The sequence below is a fragment of the Glandiceps talaboti genome, chromosome 13 (assembly GCF_964340395.1).
Source record: "Glandiceps talaboti chromosome 13, keGlaTala1.1, whole genome shotgun sequence".
Classification (NCBI taxonomy): domain Eukaryota; kingdom Metazoa; phylum Hemichordata; class Enteropneusta; family Spengelidae; genus Glandiceps; species Glandiceps talaboti.
Window position 1 is genome coordinate 6,174,249 of NC_135561.1, and position 20,097 is coordinate 6,194,345.

A 20,097-nucleotide genomic window follows, 5' to 3' on the forward strand; every position below is an offset into this window, starting at 1 on the left:
ACAGAAAGACAGACAGGCAGGCAGGCAGGCAGACAGACAGACAGACAGACAGACAGACAGACAGACAGACGGGCAGGCAGGCACAGACACAGACAGACAGGCAGACAGACTGACAGACAGACAGAGATAAACTGACAGACAGACAGACAGACAGACAGACAGACAGACAGACAGACAGACAGACAGACATGCTGGCTGGTTGACTGACGGACATAATGACTAACTAACATATGTTGGAGATAAATGAACGCTTTCAAAGTAAATCAAACCAAATCATGACTTTGAGGGAGAGCACTAAGTGCCAAACAGTCTGTGATAGATGGGTTGGTAAATCGCCAAGAAGATATAAAACGTGTTGAGACAATATCGTGTCACCCTATTGCTTCTTCTTCTCGGTGCAATACCTTAGTTTGTCTGACCTCTAGGGTTACCAAAAGGACGATTTACTTGAGGCTACTCAACACTTAGTATTAGCCGCTATCTAAAAACGTCATGGGTCATGGCAGGTCACACGCACGAAGAGCATTCACAATTTTTAAAGCAGCAGTCATTTGGGCTGTTACTCAGTTGACTGCAAGAGGTTGAGCGGTTACAGCATTGTGTAGTGTACGCAAAGAAGCATTATACATCGTTTAGGTAAGTTGTTCACTTAGGATTTTGTGCAACAATGTTCCTTGGTGAATATTTCTACCGTCTATTTATTTTCTCGTGTCTGATTTGTTCAAGTAATGAGGCGAATTGGCCTGTATTTCTTTGCACATAGTGTAGGTCGCTGATTTATACGGAAGCAATTTTCTGCTTCTGCTGTACAGGTGAAAAGATCGCAGTAAATCTTTATATTTTTTTGACGGTACACTGTTGGTTGCCCTAATTGAGATTAACGAACGTTGTACATGTATGGCCCCGCGCATTTTTTTATAGATATCCGCGGGATTGACTATTTCCATAGCAACTAAATAAATACGTGTTTGTCTCTTGATGTCATATCGTTTTACCAAACCACAAAAGTCATCTAGAATATTTTTGAACGTTTTTAAAGAAATAAACTAGTGTAATAGCCCTGCAGATGTGTACAAATCTACTACATGGCGATTCCTACAAGAAAAAAGTCGTGGTTGGAGCCCAGGTTGGAGTCGTTGAACGGGTAACCGCGGCTGTTCGCATGGATAGATAGATAGAATGTGAAATGTTGATGTTTGTCAATATTCCTGGTCGTTTACGGGAAGTTGATGTAAACATACGTACTTGTGATCAATAACGTTATCCATGTCGTGTATGGGCCATTGTCTGCCACTGTGAGATTTAATCTGTTATTGTCATGTGAGCATACTTGAGGTGACCGGCCCTTCTGCCAAATGATGCTATTTATGCGGCCTTAAACGGTTGTTTTAATCGACCATGTATTCTCAACAAAAACTAATTTTTTGTCATTCTGAAATGAAAAATGCCCGTAGTGTGACATTAACGATCCCTGTTTGCTCCTCAATCAACAAGGAGGTTGCGTGGATTCTTTATTGCCCTGACATAAACGACACCCACGTCTCTACTCCAACGCTACCCTTTGTTAGGACAGCCTTGTTTACGTAGTCCAACTGTTATGACATGTTTTTGTATGATGCATCCATTGTTATCTCAGATTTGTTATGAGGTGAAGATATTAGAAATACCATCACAGGCATACTAGATAACAAGTTAGTTATTTGGCAAAGGTATGGTTTTGCAGGTTATATATATCATATACATGTTGCAGTAAATAAAATCATCGGTATTTTACTACTAAAATGATGACAGGAGTAAAATCAGAGTATCTCTGTATCAAAACTACCTAATATTAATGTAGCCAGAAGTGTCATGAGCACTAATATCCCTAAAGTCAAATCTCGTCAATTTTGACATAAATAAATCTTGTTCATTTTTAAATATAAAAAATGGGTTCACTGTTTTGTGTTCAAGGAAATCGACATTTTATTTTCCCATAACATTTAAGACTGAGTAAATTCAGCGGCCATATTGGATTCTAAAATGGCCTAATTTTGACCGGAAATTTGTCTGGTGACCCCTCGTAATTTTAACTGAGAATATGTTTGTGTGTTTTCTTGAACACTGTAACCATAAAAGTTTAAGCCATTTTATTTCCGAGGCGCACACACTACGTGAAGAAGTATGTACCTGTAATTAGATGGACGTAATTGGAATTAAAATGCAACAACAACAACAACAACAACAACAACAACAACAACAACAACAACAACGACGACGACGACGACGACGACGACGACGACGACGACGACGACGACGACGACAACAAGACAATGATGGCGATGACAACAACAAATTAGCGTTCGGTAACTTTTTTGCACATTTTAAAATAAGTCTAGTCAGTCAGGTAAAATAAAACTTACATAACGTTTAGTTGTTGTTTGACACCAATATTTTTGCTTGGAAATAGTTGCTTCTCTATTTTTTCTTGAGAACTGTTTACCAAATACGTTTGCAATACATGTGTGCATACGGTGCAGGCCTTGAAATTCACCAGGGCAGTATTGTAGTCTGCATCCGGTGTTTTCATAAAGGCGCCGAAATAATGATGATTCATCATTTTCAGTTTCAGCCTGAATTCTTCAGTGACTAACTTGTCATCGCGACAAATGGAACTATCAGGAATGTAATAATTAGTTTGGATAAGCGACCACTCTGAGATACAATGTTTTCTTACTAGACATAAGAATGGTGACCAAACAACAACAGACATACAGCGTATTAGCTCACTGTACCAGTTAACTAACAAGTAATGTTGTGCGTCTGGTAAACAGAATTGAATAGAGCCACTGCCCGCACTTCAATATGTCATTACATCTGACAGTCTTCACCATTAAGTACGGTTTATTTCTTCCAAACACTGCTTCAACTGTGAAAAGATATAGAGCTCCATTCTGGTGTCGTATATGTACTATTTAAGTTTTGCTAATATCTAAGGAAATCACTTGAAAAACAAACACTTTTCATCGTCATTGGCTATATAATTGCTCAAGTTCCTAGTCATAGACACTACATAAGAACTTATAGATTTCCTTGAACCTGTCACTCAGGTCAACTGCTAACATTGAACTTTGATGAAGAATTAGTACAGTAGAAAGTGAAAATGGAGTATTTCTTGTAATTCCAAACACAAATATTTATCAATGAAATGTGTTTGGCAAAAATCTAGGAAAAAATTAGCAAGAATGACCTTTAAATACCTTTAATATAAAAAACAAAACAACATACCACAGACGATACTCATAAAAACACAGTTATTTATATGTCTGTCGTCTGTTAAATTTGAAACATATTGTATAATGTCTACGTCAGCAACATCCAAATATCATATGCAAATTACAGATTACCATACTCCGTTTCTCACTTCCAAATATACAACCAAATTTAGACGACTAGGGAAAGAAATATTCATTTACTTGATTTATCATCAACAGACCATTTTTATTAACATTAATTCGCCAGGAGGAAGAGAAATAACTTAAATGTAAATCTTTACAGGAAAATGGTAATAATCGTGATTGTTTAAATCGTGAATTTGAACAAAAAAACTATCAAGCTATTTATTTGTAAATATTCACTAATAATAGAATACCCGGTTTATAAATTAATTCAGCTACCGGAACTCTAAGACGTGTATACACTTTGGATATAGTAGATAAGCCCTCGGATTTATATTCAGCTTCCGATGGATCAACATTCCTTTCGGCTTCCATTAAGACTGGTTTTATGACTATGACCTGGTTTCTACCTGTCTACTTCATCTATCTATCTATTTCAACTTTAACATATATATATACACAACAGAATTGCTGCCTAAAGCATGTCACGTGTTGAATCTTTTAACTAGCATCTGTAATAAAAACACCTGAACACGTCCTAAGAATGCCGCTTTCCGTTAATTAACTGTGACAAGCCCCTTTACGCTACAAGATTTCGAAAAGAAAGTAGCCACATTCTTGGCGATTTTATTTTACTCTTTTACAAGGATAGTTATTTTAATAGTCCCCTTTCGAATCAATAGAGACAGTCCGGGTACACGATACAAGAGACAGTGCTCTTTTTAACAATTGTGGTGTCTCAGATTTAGAAGTTATACAGTCACAAACCAGTAATGTTGTCTTGTTTGATGTCGACGTCTGGATAATAGCATGGAGGTATTATAGCTCGGTCTCTTAAAATATAATAAAACCCAAAAGTCATCAGTCTGAATTCAGACCACTAAAAGGGGTCTGGTGTCTGAAAGCCAGACAAATGATGGCTAAGTAGTCAAAAAGGCGGGCACACAGACAAATGACAAATGGATGAATGGACAGTCTTAATCCTCTCAAGTTCATGTGTATCCAAGTAATTAACTCAATGACCTTAACACTTTCATCAGGGCATTCTTCGTTTCACACCATAACAAACATACCCCTTCAGTAAACATCTCGCTAAGATCTATGATACAAATAAACACAAAGAAAACCACACTTGACATTGATACAGTGCCGGACAGAGATTTTTCAATGACGGAATCCATAAAATACACATAGTTTGGAGTGGAAACTTACTGTTGGCAGTTTCACTTTGAAGGATTAGATTCACACATGTTTGATAAACAAATAGTTCCAGTTTGGTCCGGTGTTTAACATTAATATTATGACATTTCACCCACAGCTGAGAGTTAAACGTATGATAAAGAATACTAAAACTTCATTGTAAGTGAAATATTTTTTTAAGAATTATCGGTTTCAAAACAAATCGTTGACATAATGTCATAAATGAAGAATGATGACATGAAATTTAAACTTGTCTTGTAAGAAATGCGAATACATACATACATACATACATACATACATACATACATACATACATACATACACAGATAGACAGACAGACAGACATACATACATACATACATACATACATACATACATACATACATACATACATACATACATACATACACAGATAGACAGACATACATACATACATACATACATACATACATACATACATACATACATACATACATACATACATACAAATTATAGAACGTTGTTGAAATCTCGGTGGGAAAGATAGAAAAGCAGTGTTAGAAGTTCCCACGAAAACTTTATATAATGTCAATAGTCGTGAAATAAATAAATTTAAGCTATTGCGAAAGTTTGCAAAATAGTCTCAAAGTATCACAGTTATGATAACGGGTATATACGTATTTTTATTAGTATTTTCAGATATTTAGTAGAAAGATTGCATAACTTTCATACAAACTAACACGGTATTTTCTTGTTCAGAATCTACGACAAACAACGGAGCATGAAATCGTAGAATATCGAACCATTCTGCCAAAGTTCATGACCAACAGTTTGATATATACTGGTATGTTGATTCTAATTCAACAACTTTGAACGCTCTATTAGGTTTCCTAACAAGTAAAAAAAATACATTAGTTGTGTTACAAGTTGACGACACACCTTGACATGTACCATACATTAGAACTACTGTTGAGAGACACAGCTATCTGTTCGAGGGATCGACTTTTAGTCGGACAATAGGGGTCACAGTGAGATCGAGTAATGCAGAAGTGTCGCCGCGGGACAACTAAGATACGACCCAATGGCCATGGTGTAAAGGACTTGCTGTCTTCATTACAGAAAGCTGACATCAATCGACTACTTTTGACTTGGTGTATGTGAGCTTTATTCAAGATATTCATTGCAATACTATTGTCTATGAATGTTGATTGCAACAATCTCACTCAACTTTTCTTGTTCGGGTGGATCACACTATTTCGATAGATGTTGTTGAGGATGGTGAATAGCTGAGCGATTACATTGTCCAGATGTCTTAATGTGTATTAATGTGTCGCAAACCTTTGATTTTAGTGTTTGCTGAAATACATACAGGGATCACTGGGTCCGACCGTAGTTAAAAGAGGGAAAGTGTTTTCTACATATGTATTGAGTACAGCACAGTGTCAGCTCTATTCTGATTTGTTGTAATAGATCTACTATATGCATGTATACTGTGCCTTCTTTTCTTGCTCCGCCCTTCTCGTCACCCTTCTCCCCGTTTTGCTCCTTTTTCTTATCGAATACCACCACCACCACCACCACAACCACCACACCATCGCCACCACAATCGCCAGCATCAATATCAACACCACCAGAAGCACCAGAACCACCACCACCACCATTACCACCAGCACCGCCACAACAACCGTCAGCATTCATCACACTGTTCTGTCATTGTCGTCGTCGCCCTCCTCTTTCTTATCAATACCACCACCACCACCACCACCACCACCACCACCATCACCACTTTTTAAGATAATTTCACCACGACTCCACCACTCCTGTTTATCCAGTGTTCTAGATTCTACTGCCAGGTTTTCTAGTCTGCTATCTAGGTTTAACGTACGTTAATCCCTGGTGTTATTATGTTTGCTTAGATAGGGATCACGGTGACCGCGTGCAACCTACAACCATTTCTAATATCACCACAATCATCTAGTGGAAATGATACAAATTAAGGTCTAAAACACATAATCGTGAGTTAACTCTTGAACAAACAAAATGTACTCTCTATATATTCTGTCGTAATAAAGTTAAAATTCCACCTGACTGCATCCGATTAAAAACTTTTATGCATGTTCAGAACTCTATATCCAATTGTAAAAGGCTCAGAGTTTTACTACGAGTCGAGATTTTCGCCTCATAAACTCTACTTGTGTAGTAATAGTGAAAAGTCAAAGCAGTCGTGGTTTAAATGAACTGACAAGGAACAAATGAAGTAAACCTGGCGGAATGAAGCAAGTGGCTTATCTCTCAATCTCGTTTGAAATGTGATACAGCCATTCATCTTAATGCTGTCGATGTACAGGATATAAGCAGTTCTAAATGGTTGATATATATGCGTACAAACATCGAGGTACTTAACCGCCTACACCACAACCTTTTCAACGTCCAGGTGTGTTCACCGACAGTGTTAAATTTCACACTAATATTATAACGATGAAAATCCTTGCAGTCATACGTGTTGATATATTACGCGCGGTGAATACCGGCAATATTTGATCACGATTCTATAGAAATCGAAGTAGTTCATTGTCGGAGAACCCGCACACGTGTGAGACATATCGTACTTTGATATTTTCCGCCACCATGTGTTTTCAAAGCATAATCGTCCGTTCGCATATGTTTGCCTGCATAACTGTAATCATGTCTGTCTGTCTGTCTGTCTGTCTGTCTGTCTGTCTGTCTGTCTGTCTATTTGGTTGCTAGTGTCTACTGCTTCAAATCAATTAAACTATGATAAGGAATGTTAGAGTACAAAGCCCCTTTGGAGATCAATCGTCGTCTTCCAGACTGATATTACATTGTGTACATTTGTACAGGAATGAATATGGTATGTTCGAATTCACTAAAGTCTCAACCTTATAAAGATACAAATTATCGTACCTTATTTCAATGCAACGCACGACTTTTCACAGATCATACACAGAAAAATGCCCAGAGCGATAAGGTGTCCACTTAATGGATAAACAAGACTTCGCTGTTTTACGGTGCCTTGCTAAACGTCTCGTTAAGTTTTACCTTCTGCAGTTTCTGAACTTCATTATATTTCATCTCTGCGACATATCTCATCAATAACAGTGAATTGTCTTTTGATTGCAATGTTACTAACCTGACAATATTTGTACGAGGTTAGAGTTTCGAAAATAACGCTTAGACTGTCACCGATCATACCATTACCTCATTTCCCCACTTTTAAACTACCATCATGGTGGTTTCATTTTTTTTCACTAATAATAACTCTCGCAATATCCCATTTCACCGGATATACCCAGTCTTGTCACCGGCTGTTCGATAATCTCAAAGGTTTTGGGATATCGGGATTGGTAGACAGCATAACACCTATTCTACCTTGGAATGCCCGCATCATTTATCAATTTTTCGTAGTTAACGTTTTCAACTGTGTTTTAGGACAATTGTTCACTGCAATTCTATCGATACATTCCATTGACTGTGACGGTTTTATAGTCTGTGTTTTGACGACCTGTGCACGGGCCATCGCCTCAAGCCTTTCAAAAGGGTGCAAGCATACTGGCATGACGTCGATAGTGTTTTATCGTCTCCAATGTTTATCCAACAAGTGATAAATTGCACACATTTTTTTCAACCTGGCATTGTATATCGTCCCAAGGTTTGTACTTTCGTACATCACTGCCTGTCTACGTCGCTGATCTGTGTTACGATAGCTCTTGTCTACAGTGAGTATAGACACTGCGTAGACATGATATGTACATCATTCTTTGTCGTGAAATGGTGATACCTCAACTCGGCGCCGATTTGTCGCCTGCAGGTAGTGTTTTCCAAAATAACTTTAACGTGAAGGTAGCAGTAATTAGAACTCTGTATCTTCGTATGCACAACTTTTAATTCGTGCTATCTACCCACCTACAAACAGGTTGTCTAAAAATATGGTTTTCTGTAAATTTTTGCAATTGTTTATCTTCATTTTAGACTAAAATGGAGGAAAGAGTTCTTCTTTGTGATTTTATCTCAAAAGTTGTGGACTCGGAGTTTGTGCACACCATGTCTGTCTGGTGCTGGTATTGTTAGGTCAAAGGTTATCACAAAAGTCTTATCTTGATAGTGTGTTTAGTTTCTGTGCTATTCATTGATGTATATCCGTATAGTCATACAGCTGCGAGCTATCTAGAGAACACAATTGTCTATTTGTACCAAGCATCACAAAAATGTATGTACGTAACATATTTAGTAGTAAATGTGTATGTTAAAGTCAAATGGGATATCCACGGCGTTGTGTAGCTGACTCTTTGTGACGTCATGCGATACACAATTTCTACAAAATTGCTGGTATTAGCTGTAGGGGTAAAACTAACATGAAACACAACGAATCAAAGTCTGTAATAACTAGGAAATTGTTTCATAATTTCGTTCTGGCTCGATAATGTTTTCGGTACCAAGATAGCTATATCTTTTAGAGTTTGGTGACAAGGGACAACTTTTGATTATATATAATTGACAGAAGACTGAAAAATTTATCATTTATTATTTCATTATTATGGTATGGAATGTTCGCATTAAAAGCATAAAAGGTAAAGTTTGTTATTTAAAACGCACTGACTATCAAACGCGAGGAGCAGCTGGTGTGTTTATTTACCACTAATATCTTTATCTACCGTAACCATAAATTCATCGGCAGTCAAAAGCTCGAATCGTGATGTCTACTCATTAGTATCAATAGAAAACAACCAACCAACCAACACACGAGTTACATGACTATACACACTATACATGCGACTGAGTATGAAATTAAGTTAGGAAATGGTTTTTATATCATTTTATATAAGCGTTGTAAATTATAAAGTTTTTGAAATAATTCTTCCTGATACCTGTATAAGCTTAACATACTGGGAGGGGGGGGGGAGGCTAATTTGATAAGATAAAATCAAGTGTGCCGTATTACTTATTTGTCACATCCAATGTCACGTATAACTATAAGAGGTGACGATAAATGCGACTTGATAGTCTTTGATCTATTAAATGAATGTGATAAGTTTCAACCACCATGTTACAATTTGGAAACATTGGATTTTATCTCACATTCTTATTTTGATAATCTAATGATCAATGAATACCAAAAACAGTGCCAATCGATAACTCTGTCTGACTGTCTGTCTGTCTGTCTGTCTGTCTGTCTGTCTGTCTGTCTCTCTCGCTCTCTCTCTCGCTCTCTCTCTCTCTCTCTCTCTCTCTCTCTCTCTCTCTCTCTCTCTCTCTCTCTCTCTCTCTCTCTCTCTCTCTCTCTCTCTCTCTCTCTCTCTCCCGAATCAACCACCAGATCTAGTCTTCCATATAAATATAATCGCTGTATCTTTTACACTTTGGTTTTGCGATTTGACAAGGAGTAACTTAGACTGACAGACGTTTCAAGCAAGAACATACAAACTATTCAATCTATTTCATTCAACTAAATCGTTAAAAAAAACATTGTAGTTTGCATACTCAGAGGTTTCCTATACGTTTGGTTGATGTCAAGATTCGGTGTAAACCTACACAACTGTGACGTAATTTCTTTGTAATCTACACAAAGGTGGTAACCGACTGTTAAAACTATTTAACTACACGATTCATTATTACATTGTCCTTTCATATACAGTATACGTAACCCTTATGTAGCTCATTAGTGGAAAGTGATTTATGTGACGTAACCTACATAAATCACCCCATAATCCCATGTTAAGGGTGTAGATTTCTTATTGATTACTCGGCACAACAACAAGGTAATAAGTCTAATGGTCAAAACACACCTTACAAATAGATTACAACTGGTTTATGTATATGTACTAAATCACACCTAGTCCTAGGCAAATCTTTGGCCTTTCAAGCAACAGTCTGTAACCTAGATCACGTTTTCAGCTAGAGTGATCGTGATGTGTATACACATTTTACACAACGAGTAACGCTGAAGTAAAGCACTTTCTCTATGTGTTATACTCGTTTGAAACATTTATATCAAGTGTAAAAGTATACTGTTTCAATTGGTTTATTTACAAGCCTAACATGTCGACTTTCTAACGTGGTCATTTAGCAAATGAAACAGTTTACTTTTACACTTGATATGGATGCTATGAATGATTGTGGTGCATACAGAAAACGCTTTACTTTGGTGTTATGGGTTGTACTTGATATGGATGCTATACACGATTGTGGTACATACAGCAAATGCTTTACTTTGGTGTTATGGGTTGTACTTGGTATGGATGCTATAAACGATTGTGGTACATACAGCAAATGCTTTACTTTGGTGTTGTGGGTTGTACTTGGTATGGATGCTATGAATGATCGTTTATATATACTTGGAGTCAAAATTGCTAAAACCATGAAATGGGATATACATATCAGTGACATTACAAGGCGTGCGAGTGACCGTTTGTTTTTGCTAAGTTCACTTAAGAGATTTGGCCTTAGTAGAAGTGATCTGATCACAATTTATATCGGGTACATTCGACCTTTATTGGAATATGCTGTACCTGTATGGCATCCTGGGTTAACCGTTAAGCAACATGATTCATTAGAACGTATTCAGAAAAGGGCTTGTAGAATAATATTGGGTATGGCCTATGTATCATATCAACAGGCACTTGAGACATGTAAAATTGTAGATATGAAACAGAGACGCGATAATATATGTTTAAACTTTGCGAAATCACTCAAAAAGTCTAGATTACACAGTGACTGGCTTACTAAGGAACGTAGCGATGAAATCGGCCTTGAATTACGTAATTCTCGTCAACTATCTCTACCTAGGATACGTACACAGAGATATGCTAAAAGTGCAATTCCTTACATGATTAAATTATGGAATGATGACAAACACACTTGTTAGAAGCATTTTAAATGGTTCAGTGGTTAGTGTCTTCGTGTGTGTCCGTTGCCGTGCCATTTTGTTAGTTGTAATTGTGTAAAGGTATTTTGATTCTGTCTTAACATGAAATGTAAAGGTTTTAATGTTTGCTATATTTTTAATTTTTCAGTTATGTAAAGTTGTCGCAATTCAGTCTCTGACTGCTACGAACAATTTTAATAAACCATTAATTATTATAGCATCCATATCAAGTACAACCCATAACACCAAAGTAAAGCGTTTTCTGTATGTACCACAATCATTTATAGCATCTATATCAAGGTCAACCGCCTTAGTTTAACACCTGGAATAGCCATTTATTGACTATACTAACTTACAATGACTTCCTACATGTACTATTACGGTTATATTGCCAGAAGTCAACTTGAAAGCTTTGTTCAACCAAGGGAAACAAATGTAACTGTACAACGTAACACAGTTGTTATTTGACTATACAGTGTTTAGTGTTGATTTCATAACAGCGTGGATTCATTACTGCTGTAATTACTTCCACTCATTAAGTAGTGAAACAGACATTCTTTTAAGTAATGGACTAACGTAGAGCTATTAACCTCAGTAAGTAGAATAAATGAATAATACAGTACAATTGTAAAGCAAATCAAGTTTGTATGGTACAGCTTCAATAGCTTTAAACAACAGTTTCAAAGGTTTGGGTGAAAAGTTACTTCTCTGTGTGCGCAATTCTTCACTTTAAATTGATAATGTCGCCAAATGACGTACATAGAAGATTTCAGTTCTCTGCAGAGAAGCTTGCCCAAGCTGTTAAGCGAACTATCAAGATCAGTGAGCCTATCACAAGGTTTCATGTTGAGATAGACACAAAAAAGATAACACACAAATATCATTTTAAGTGTGGACTCACTATTTAGTTAATGATATAAACAGTAACTGCATGAAAAAAATAGATCAGTTGGCTGCTGACCATGGATTTGAACTTCAAGAAATTATACCTCATGTCTATTGTAATTGTAGTAGTGTGCATGCTGTTAATACAGAGTTGACATTGTGTAAGTGATGTTTGTGTAATATCGTTGTGGTGTCTTTCTTAACTTGAAACCTTGTGACCAGGCTCACTGATCTTGAGAGTTCGTTTAATAGTTTGGGCAAGCTTCTTCGAAAAGAGCCTTCGCAATACTCTTGAATAGTAACATCATGGAAGGTGTCTAACATATAGACTTTAAAAAAAATTAAACATCCAAGGCGTAAATCACGGAAAGGTGGATAATACTATTTACAAATGTTTCAAAACATGTTTTGTCATTTGAAGCGCTTTATGGAAATCTTTGAGGTATATACTTTCATCAAAATGATTTATCTTTCAGGCTTGGACGAACTTCCCGCTAATAAATTTCCACTTAAATAAGGTACTTTCTTTAGTTCAAGGCTTGGCGTTTGATAGTTGTTGTGAAATGTACACATACATATGTACCTGCTCCGTCACAAGTAATGTACAGCGTTTTAAGCAGAGACCCCCTTTAATAAGCCGAAACAGTGTGAATCCTCTACTGACCGTAAATAATTAATTACGAGTCAGTGCCATTCTAGCACTCGCATATGATTTGAAATAGTCGAAACACAGAAGGACTGTGGTCTAAATAATCTACCGACAGAAGCTCAATTCCGGCATCGAATATTATGACAGATGTTGTGAAGTCGAAACTACCGACAGAAGTTATAGTTGATAACATTTTGTATGCAAGGTTTAATCAACAGAGAGTTTGTTGGTCAGCTAAATATTGCATATACTTTTGGTATGCAACATAATTTTCAAAGACATATGTTTGACATATTGATTCTATTTAAAGGCACGTGTTTGACACGGAATCTACTGATTTTCTTCATGATAATAATCAGATATGTAAGTCCAAATTTCTCTATCTACGCAATGATATTTTGAATTTCGCTTGTTAAAAGAAAACCATATTTATTATCGATTTTGTCTGCAAGGTGGATTTCAAAATACATTTAGTAATTTCTGATCAACGTAGTTATGAGATACGATGCTAGAATGCTTTAAACCAACCACCCCTCTGGGTACATAGTTTCACCCAGTAATGAATACAGTCATAGCCGTACGTACGTAGGCGTACATGAACACTTCGCCACTTCACGAACGCTTCACACCACCGTTTACACTCGGTGGACGTAACTCCGCAAGCACCCCAGTTAAAAACAAATCTCTTCAATGCGGCATATGCCACCTTAAGAATATTGTTGAATGGGTTGTTGAATACTTGGACTGTAGCAGCAACAAAGGTAGGCTGGACCGAGTTATAAATATACCTTAAATGACATGATATGCACGTGCTAGAAAACCAATAATTTCGACAAAGAAGCTCACCTTTCTACCTTTGCTTAGAGATACACATTGTCATCTTATTCGGCTTCAAAACGATGGATAAATCATCGGTCAACGCTGCCCCGTTATCACGACCTGTCCCGTTCAGTATAATCACTGACATTATTGAAAACGTAGGTACTGAGGCATAGCTGATGAGTCATTAGTCTATGCTAGTCGTATTGACAGATGATTCTTGATTTGATGGAGTGACTGTCCAATTGGACTTTGAAGTAAACAAAACTCTCCCTCTTAAATATAGAAATATTTATCTTTGATTAATACCTGTCGTAATCAGCCTCTGACAGTCGTAAGCGAGAACCTACTGCATGTTTATGTTAGGTTTCTTGTACATGTTGCACAAAAGCTTGTAACGTAACATGAATAGTGTTTGTAGTGCCATGGATCTACAATTATTGATCCATGGTAGTACCAAATGGTGAGGACAACAATACAGGTAAGCTTATATAAGTAGTGTTTACACAGGCTGTATGGTTTAAGGCTAATTTAAAACCCTGTGCTTTATAGACTTATAGAGTCCCCGTTCTTTTGAAAATTACAGAAACACGTCTATCTTCAACGTAATGTTGACGACAGTTCTATATCTAGCGTTCTATGAGGGGTCGAATCTGTGAAGGGTGGGGGGATGACTTACCAACACCATGAATCAATTCTATTTGGACTCTAGACTTGCTGGAAAGTGGTTCGAATCCAAATGAAGAAATGCGGATGACAATATCACGAACTCTGTTCACCGACAGGGACTGTGTTAAAGCATATACCGTTGCTACAGCAGAAACGCAAATCTGTGGTTTACAAGAAATTGTTCATAAATTATATATGTGTATATTATAACTAATAACTAACTATGCATAACGTTTTCTATTATTCATTTATATGTAGTGTGCATTATTTTAAAACAGTTCCAAGGATAGCACATATATCACGACTGGAATGTAAATTTAAACAGCTGTCAGCAACGTTGCCATAGAAACTTGTGGATGTCTCGTTTCCTCTTTTTCTGTTTGAATGTCAATAACAGTCTAATGATTCAGAGGGACAAGTCGTCATTTTTCTGTTTGTGATATGCTTTATTGATATATGGAAAGGGGTTGAAAGTTTACATCACAGTTCTAGTTATTACTCATTTTAAAGACAAGTCAGTTCTTACACGTCTTGAGTCATTTTCAAGGTCAATGTTTCATTTTGGACTCCAATAACACCATGAGTAAGCCTAGGATCATTTCTCTGCGACTCATCATTTACATTTGATAAATTTGGGAAAAAATAACAAAATACATCGAAGTACATTTAAACAGAACATCTTTACATAACGTGAGTCAAAGACTTACAGACATGCAAGAAGTGAAAGCGAAAATGTTTTTATCACGTTTATGTCCGTTCTATGTGTCTGCAGTTGATCTTTTATATTTGTCACAACTTCACATTTATCCATTCTATGCTTTGCTGCCATACCGGTCCGTTTGTTTTTTGCTATGCATCTCATCGACTTCACCCATTCTTGTATTTGTTCTGTCTTGTTTTGTTTGTTTGTCATTTTGTTTTGTTTGTTTGTAAAAAGGTGACAGAAATGACTCAAAATCGTGGTTTTTTTTTCAACGCTACCCTTTCACTGATTTCAAACAAACGTAAAGTTGAGTACAAATCCAAATGTAGTTCTCACAATACTATTAATAGCCTTAGTTGGCTCATTAGTTTATAGGTTGAGTTCGAATTTCATGATAAATTACTGAATGTGTGTACCATATCATGGGATATGAAACATCTGTATTTGAAGACTTCATGTAAATGAAAAAAAAAAACCTGATTAGTTCAAACACTCATGGAACTAAACAAGTGTGTGCTGACTTAAAACTGAGAAGATCACCCTATAACTCGTAAATATATAAAAGCACATTAAAGTTAGTATTAAAGTAGGGTTTTGAAGTACTCTGGATTGAACAATATTCCTGTTAAACGAACGTTCTCAAATATGTATAGTAATATCTCAGACCACGATAGAAGGAAAATTACATTGTATTTGAAAGACTTCAAAGCCATGGTAACTCTACGTCAGAGTTGCTATGGCAATGACAAAACAAGCCACATCCCGGGCAGAAGGCATCCCGTTGTCAGCAATTTACTGCAATTAACAGAAACAATAAATCCCGGCAATATTCTCTAAGGGTAATATTGTAGCTAATGAGATTTTGACTAGCTAATATGGTGATTAGGCAGTTCATTGTCAATTTACATTTATGGCTAATGATCATCAAAACACGACAGTTATTTTATTGTCGTCCGTTTCTAGAACATTTTACAGTAGAACTACATTGAAATGACCAATTAATTTTACTTTTCCCGTTTTAAGTATGCGTAAAAAATCAACAAGGATATTGCATCCAAAATATCAAACGTTTGGAGAATATATATCGCAGTAAAATTGCACTCAAGTGACTTTTATACGAACATACGTTTGATTCCAATCTGGCCGTGAGGTCCATTGAGGAAAGGAGGTGAATGAACACATTAATGATTTGTAATTATATACAGAAAGCCAATTCATTATTTGGCTTTCAATCCCTTACATGGACTACTAACAATGTTATAATATCTTAATTGAAAACATTGGAAACCGTGTATGGCCCCCTTGGTTTACAGTTTTCGTTTTCGATACCTGGATATAATCATATGTCTAAGTCTCTGCAGACGTGGCAAACAAATATGTGTACTGTTTTTTTGTTTACATTGACTGCACAACTGTACATTGTACAATGACGTCATGAACACAACTACATATGACATAGAAACTTCAACTAGTTTTATAATGTATCTATACAATGTGTTTGTTTGTCTGCATGATTTATAGAGCCCTATCTACCTGATACCATACACACATCTCAAGACAATTTTAGTCTTTCCCTTTCAATGCACACTACTGTATGCCGCTTGACTTTGATCTGTCGTTTTTATTTTGGTGTACGAAGTTTTGGAAGATTATACTCCCTCACAGGTCTAGTGAAGTATTGACTCTGATTCTTTTCACTACCTAGTTAGCACTAAAATGTATAATCTCACCTCTTTTGTCTGTTTAGGTGCCATTATTCCATTCTAACTTTATGGGTCTGTCTGTCTGTCTATCTGTCTGTCTGTCTGTCTGTCTGTCTGTCTGTCTGTCTGTCTGTCTGTCTGTCTGTCTGTCTGTCTGTTTGTTTGTTTGTTTGTCTCCGTCATTGTATGAGCTAATCATGACAATGTTTAGTACTGGTTCAGTTGAAGAGACTGTGAAATGTCTGGAGACAATACTTGTATTACCATTACAGATTCTTACTAATTTTAACGTCCACTCATCTAATATTGTAAAGACACATACCACAGAACTCGTACTCATTTCATTGTTGACATTAACGTCTTTTCTTATACTTTGGTAGGTTTGGAAACAAAGGGGCACGCAGAAGATAGTACTACATGTTTGGAACAACCACATCTGAAATTAACAACACGAGTGTCAATTTCTAGCATTCTTGATGACATGGAACAAATGATTGACAGTTCTACTCATTGATTTCAGTCTACATGATATTCAAGAAAATCATAATCACGTGACTTTAAAGCATTTATTTGAAGGGGAAAAAATGGATTCGAGGAAAAACAGCGATTGTTCTTTAGCTAGCAGTAGCAGTGATGACAGTGATGGAGTTGATGATTTGTCTATTCTTAAAACTATGACTGCTAGACTTCATTTAGAAACTAGGAGACCGTCTTACATTGAATGGAGAGCTAAAATTGACAAACCAGCACTAGCCTACTACACCCAAGACCAAGAAGCGCATTCGTCGAAGTCTCACACGGAAAGAAAGGAAGAAATAGAGACTGCCCTCGAGTGGCTGAAACGAGAGTTGGTGAGTTTCTTTCGTTTTGATGTTATTCCTTCATCGTTTATTTAGCAATATGGTACTCCTTCAAGTTCAGAATATTGTGACAACCGGTTCGTTAAGAATTCGACAAAATTAGAAATTCAATAATTCTTTTTAACGAATATGTGGATTTGGTTTGGTTAAAAATGTAAAGTCACGGGATTGTGTGTGTGTGTGTGTGTGTGTGTGTGTGTGTGTGTGTGTGTGTTTGTTTGTTTAAAACTTGAGAAATGATTGACTATCGAATTCCGTCACGTCTATCAAAATTTTCATTTCTCGTCTGTTCTTCCTTTCGTCTGTTCTGTAGGTTGATATGCGATCTCAGGACCAAAGCTTAGCTCGGCAACTAATGAAAATACACCGTGAAATTCAACGTCTGCGTTTGGAGCAAAGCTGTGAGGCACATCAAAGTATGCTGGATGAAGTCCAGTACACGATAGAAGAAGTTGACGAAATGGCCGATGTCTGTGATATGCCGATGGATGCCGACTTTTTACGAATAATAAAAACACCACTGACTCATTTTGGAGTAACTCGAATGAATTTGAGTACCAGAAGATTTTCACTTTGTTAAATATGGTTGATTTTATTCTGAATTGTGAATATGTGAATTTAGAGAATTGTTTCATGAATATGTTCACAAAAAATATAATTCAGAATAAGGATTATTTTCTGCTTTCGCACTCTGCAATTCTGTAGTACCTTTATAAAAATTTACAAAATTTGTTGTCAAAGAAATTTAATCACACCTCATTTACTCCAATACAGATTGACATCCAGCTGTTCAAGTTCTAGTACGTATTCCATCGATTTGTAAATACAACCATTGTAACTCATTGTGTCCGTTTGCTTCAATTTGGACTAAAGCTACAAGCTGCAAGACTTTGGCAGACACACCAAGCGTATTATTTATCAGAACTATATTTTTCGTATAAACTGATTAGCGAGCAAGTTTATGATCAAATAATATTTTCAAAGGTCTGCTACTGGTAAGACTGATGTCCAGTGATAAAAGCAAAACAAGTATTAAGAACTGTTGGTTATAATACCGAATAACATAATTAAAAAAAAGAATCAAATAAAAAAAAATTCAGTAAACTTTCATTTCAGATATGTGCTGTTAACGTTATGCGGAAGTCACGTGACGTTCCTTTGCAAATGGATAATCAAAATGATACACAGGTCTATGTTCAGCTTTTGGTACAGCGCCCTCTACGTTATTTTAAGGTTATAGGGGATTATTTTCACAGTATAATCGTCAAAATATAAAATTTCAGAAATATAAAGCTACTCTTCAAGGTACCTACAAAGAGATGTTATATTAATTTCCTCAAGGCAACCTTTCTTCAGAAAAAAAGAAAATTACCGACGGTTATACCTAAAATATTCAACTTTATTTCTCGACATATTTGAGTGAAATCATTTACTTGATAACACTAAATTTATAAAAATTATATAAATGACAATGAAAAAAGTGGGTTTGCAGAAATTGATCTCTAATTCTCAGTACGTGTGATAGCATTACTCGATGGTCAAAATAGAACAAGAAGGTCTACTTGTTCTCATACGTGCCTATAGTAATGATTGTGTTATACGTGGAGTTGAATTTATGGTGTTAACTAAGGCGTCAATAGATTGCTATATTTTTATGATATATCTTACTATACATGGTAATATTCTATATCAGGTAATGAAAAGTTTAGTACAGTTTTATTCATGATTATATACAGTTTTTCTCCTTGTTCATTTATTTCATAAGTTGTATTCTTACTTAGAACTCCTCGATAAATTTGATAGACTGTTAGGTACGCCGTGACGGGGCGCCCTCGCACATCGGTCAACCCCCATGGTCAACTTCTTTCCGGGATAGAGCCGGTCGGTGAGGGCGGACTGACACGATGTATTGAACAGGCTATAAGTTTGAATAAACATGATATATATATTGTATCTATTATAGTTTGTTACAAGTGTTACAATTCATTGTCGTGGAAATTATTTAAAGTAATTGGTCATATTCACTGACTCATGTAAATAAATGATAGCCTCATTGACTCAGGAAGGAATTTATATCTGTTTGCCTTTTTCGTTGCCAAACATACATTTGTGTATCATTTATACCAACCAACCAACAAACCAACCAACCAACCAACCAACCAACCAACCAACCAACCAATCAACCAAACAACCAACCAACCAACCAACCAACCGACCGACCGACCGACCGACCGATCGACCAACCGACCGACCGACCGACTGACCGACCGACCAACCAAGCAGCCAGCCAGTCAAGCAATCTACCGACAGATAGACTGGCGGCAGCCAGCCAAAGTGTATTCGATTTCGTATAGACACTGTATATGAATG

At 36.5% G+C, this 20,097-nt stretch overlaps 1 protein-coding gene across 2 annotated transcripts; it reads left to right on the forward strand.

The window, feature by feature from the left end:
- Nucleotides 1-510: 510 nt before the first annotated feature.
- Nucleotides 511-19,770, forward strand: LOC144444752 (protein FAM167A-like). Of its 2 annotated transcripts, none has more exons than XM_078134277.1 (3): nucleotides 511-636; nucleotides 17,248-17,718; nucleotides 18,041-19,770. In XM_078134277.1, exons 2-3 carry the CDS (start codon nucleotides 17,452-17,454, stop codon nucleotides 18,305-18,307), a joined length of 534 nt encoding a protein of 177 aa, XP_077990403.1. In that variant the 5' UTR covers nucleotides 511-636; nucleotides 17,248-17,451; the 3' UTR covers nucleotides 18,308-19,770. The 2 variants fall into 2 exon arrangements, with proteins under 2 accessions (XP_077990403.1, XP_077990404.1); XM_078134278.1 differs by lacking the exon at nucleotides 511-636 and adding an exon at nucleotides 13,614-13,734.
- Nucleotides 19,771-20,097: the final 327 nt, after the last annotated feature.

Excerpts from the sequence above, each read along its gene's own strand:
- LOC144444752 (XM_078134277.1), top strand. The coding sequence starts at position 17,452 with ATGGATTCGAGGAAAAACAGCGATTGTTCTTTAGCTAGCAGTAGCAGT. Across the intron at positions 17,719-18,040 it reads AGTGGCTGAAACGAGAGTTG|GTTGATATGCGATCTCAGGA; the intron begins GTGAGTTTCTTT and ends TCTGTTCTGTAG.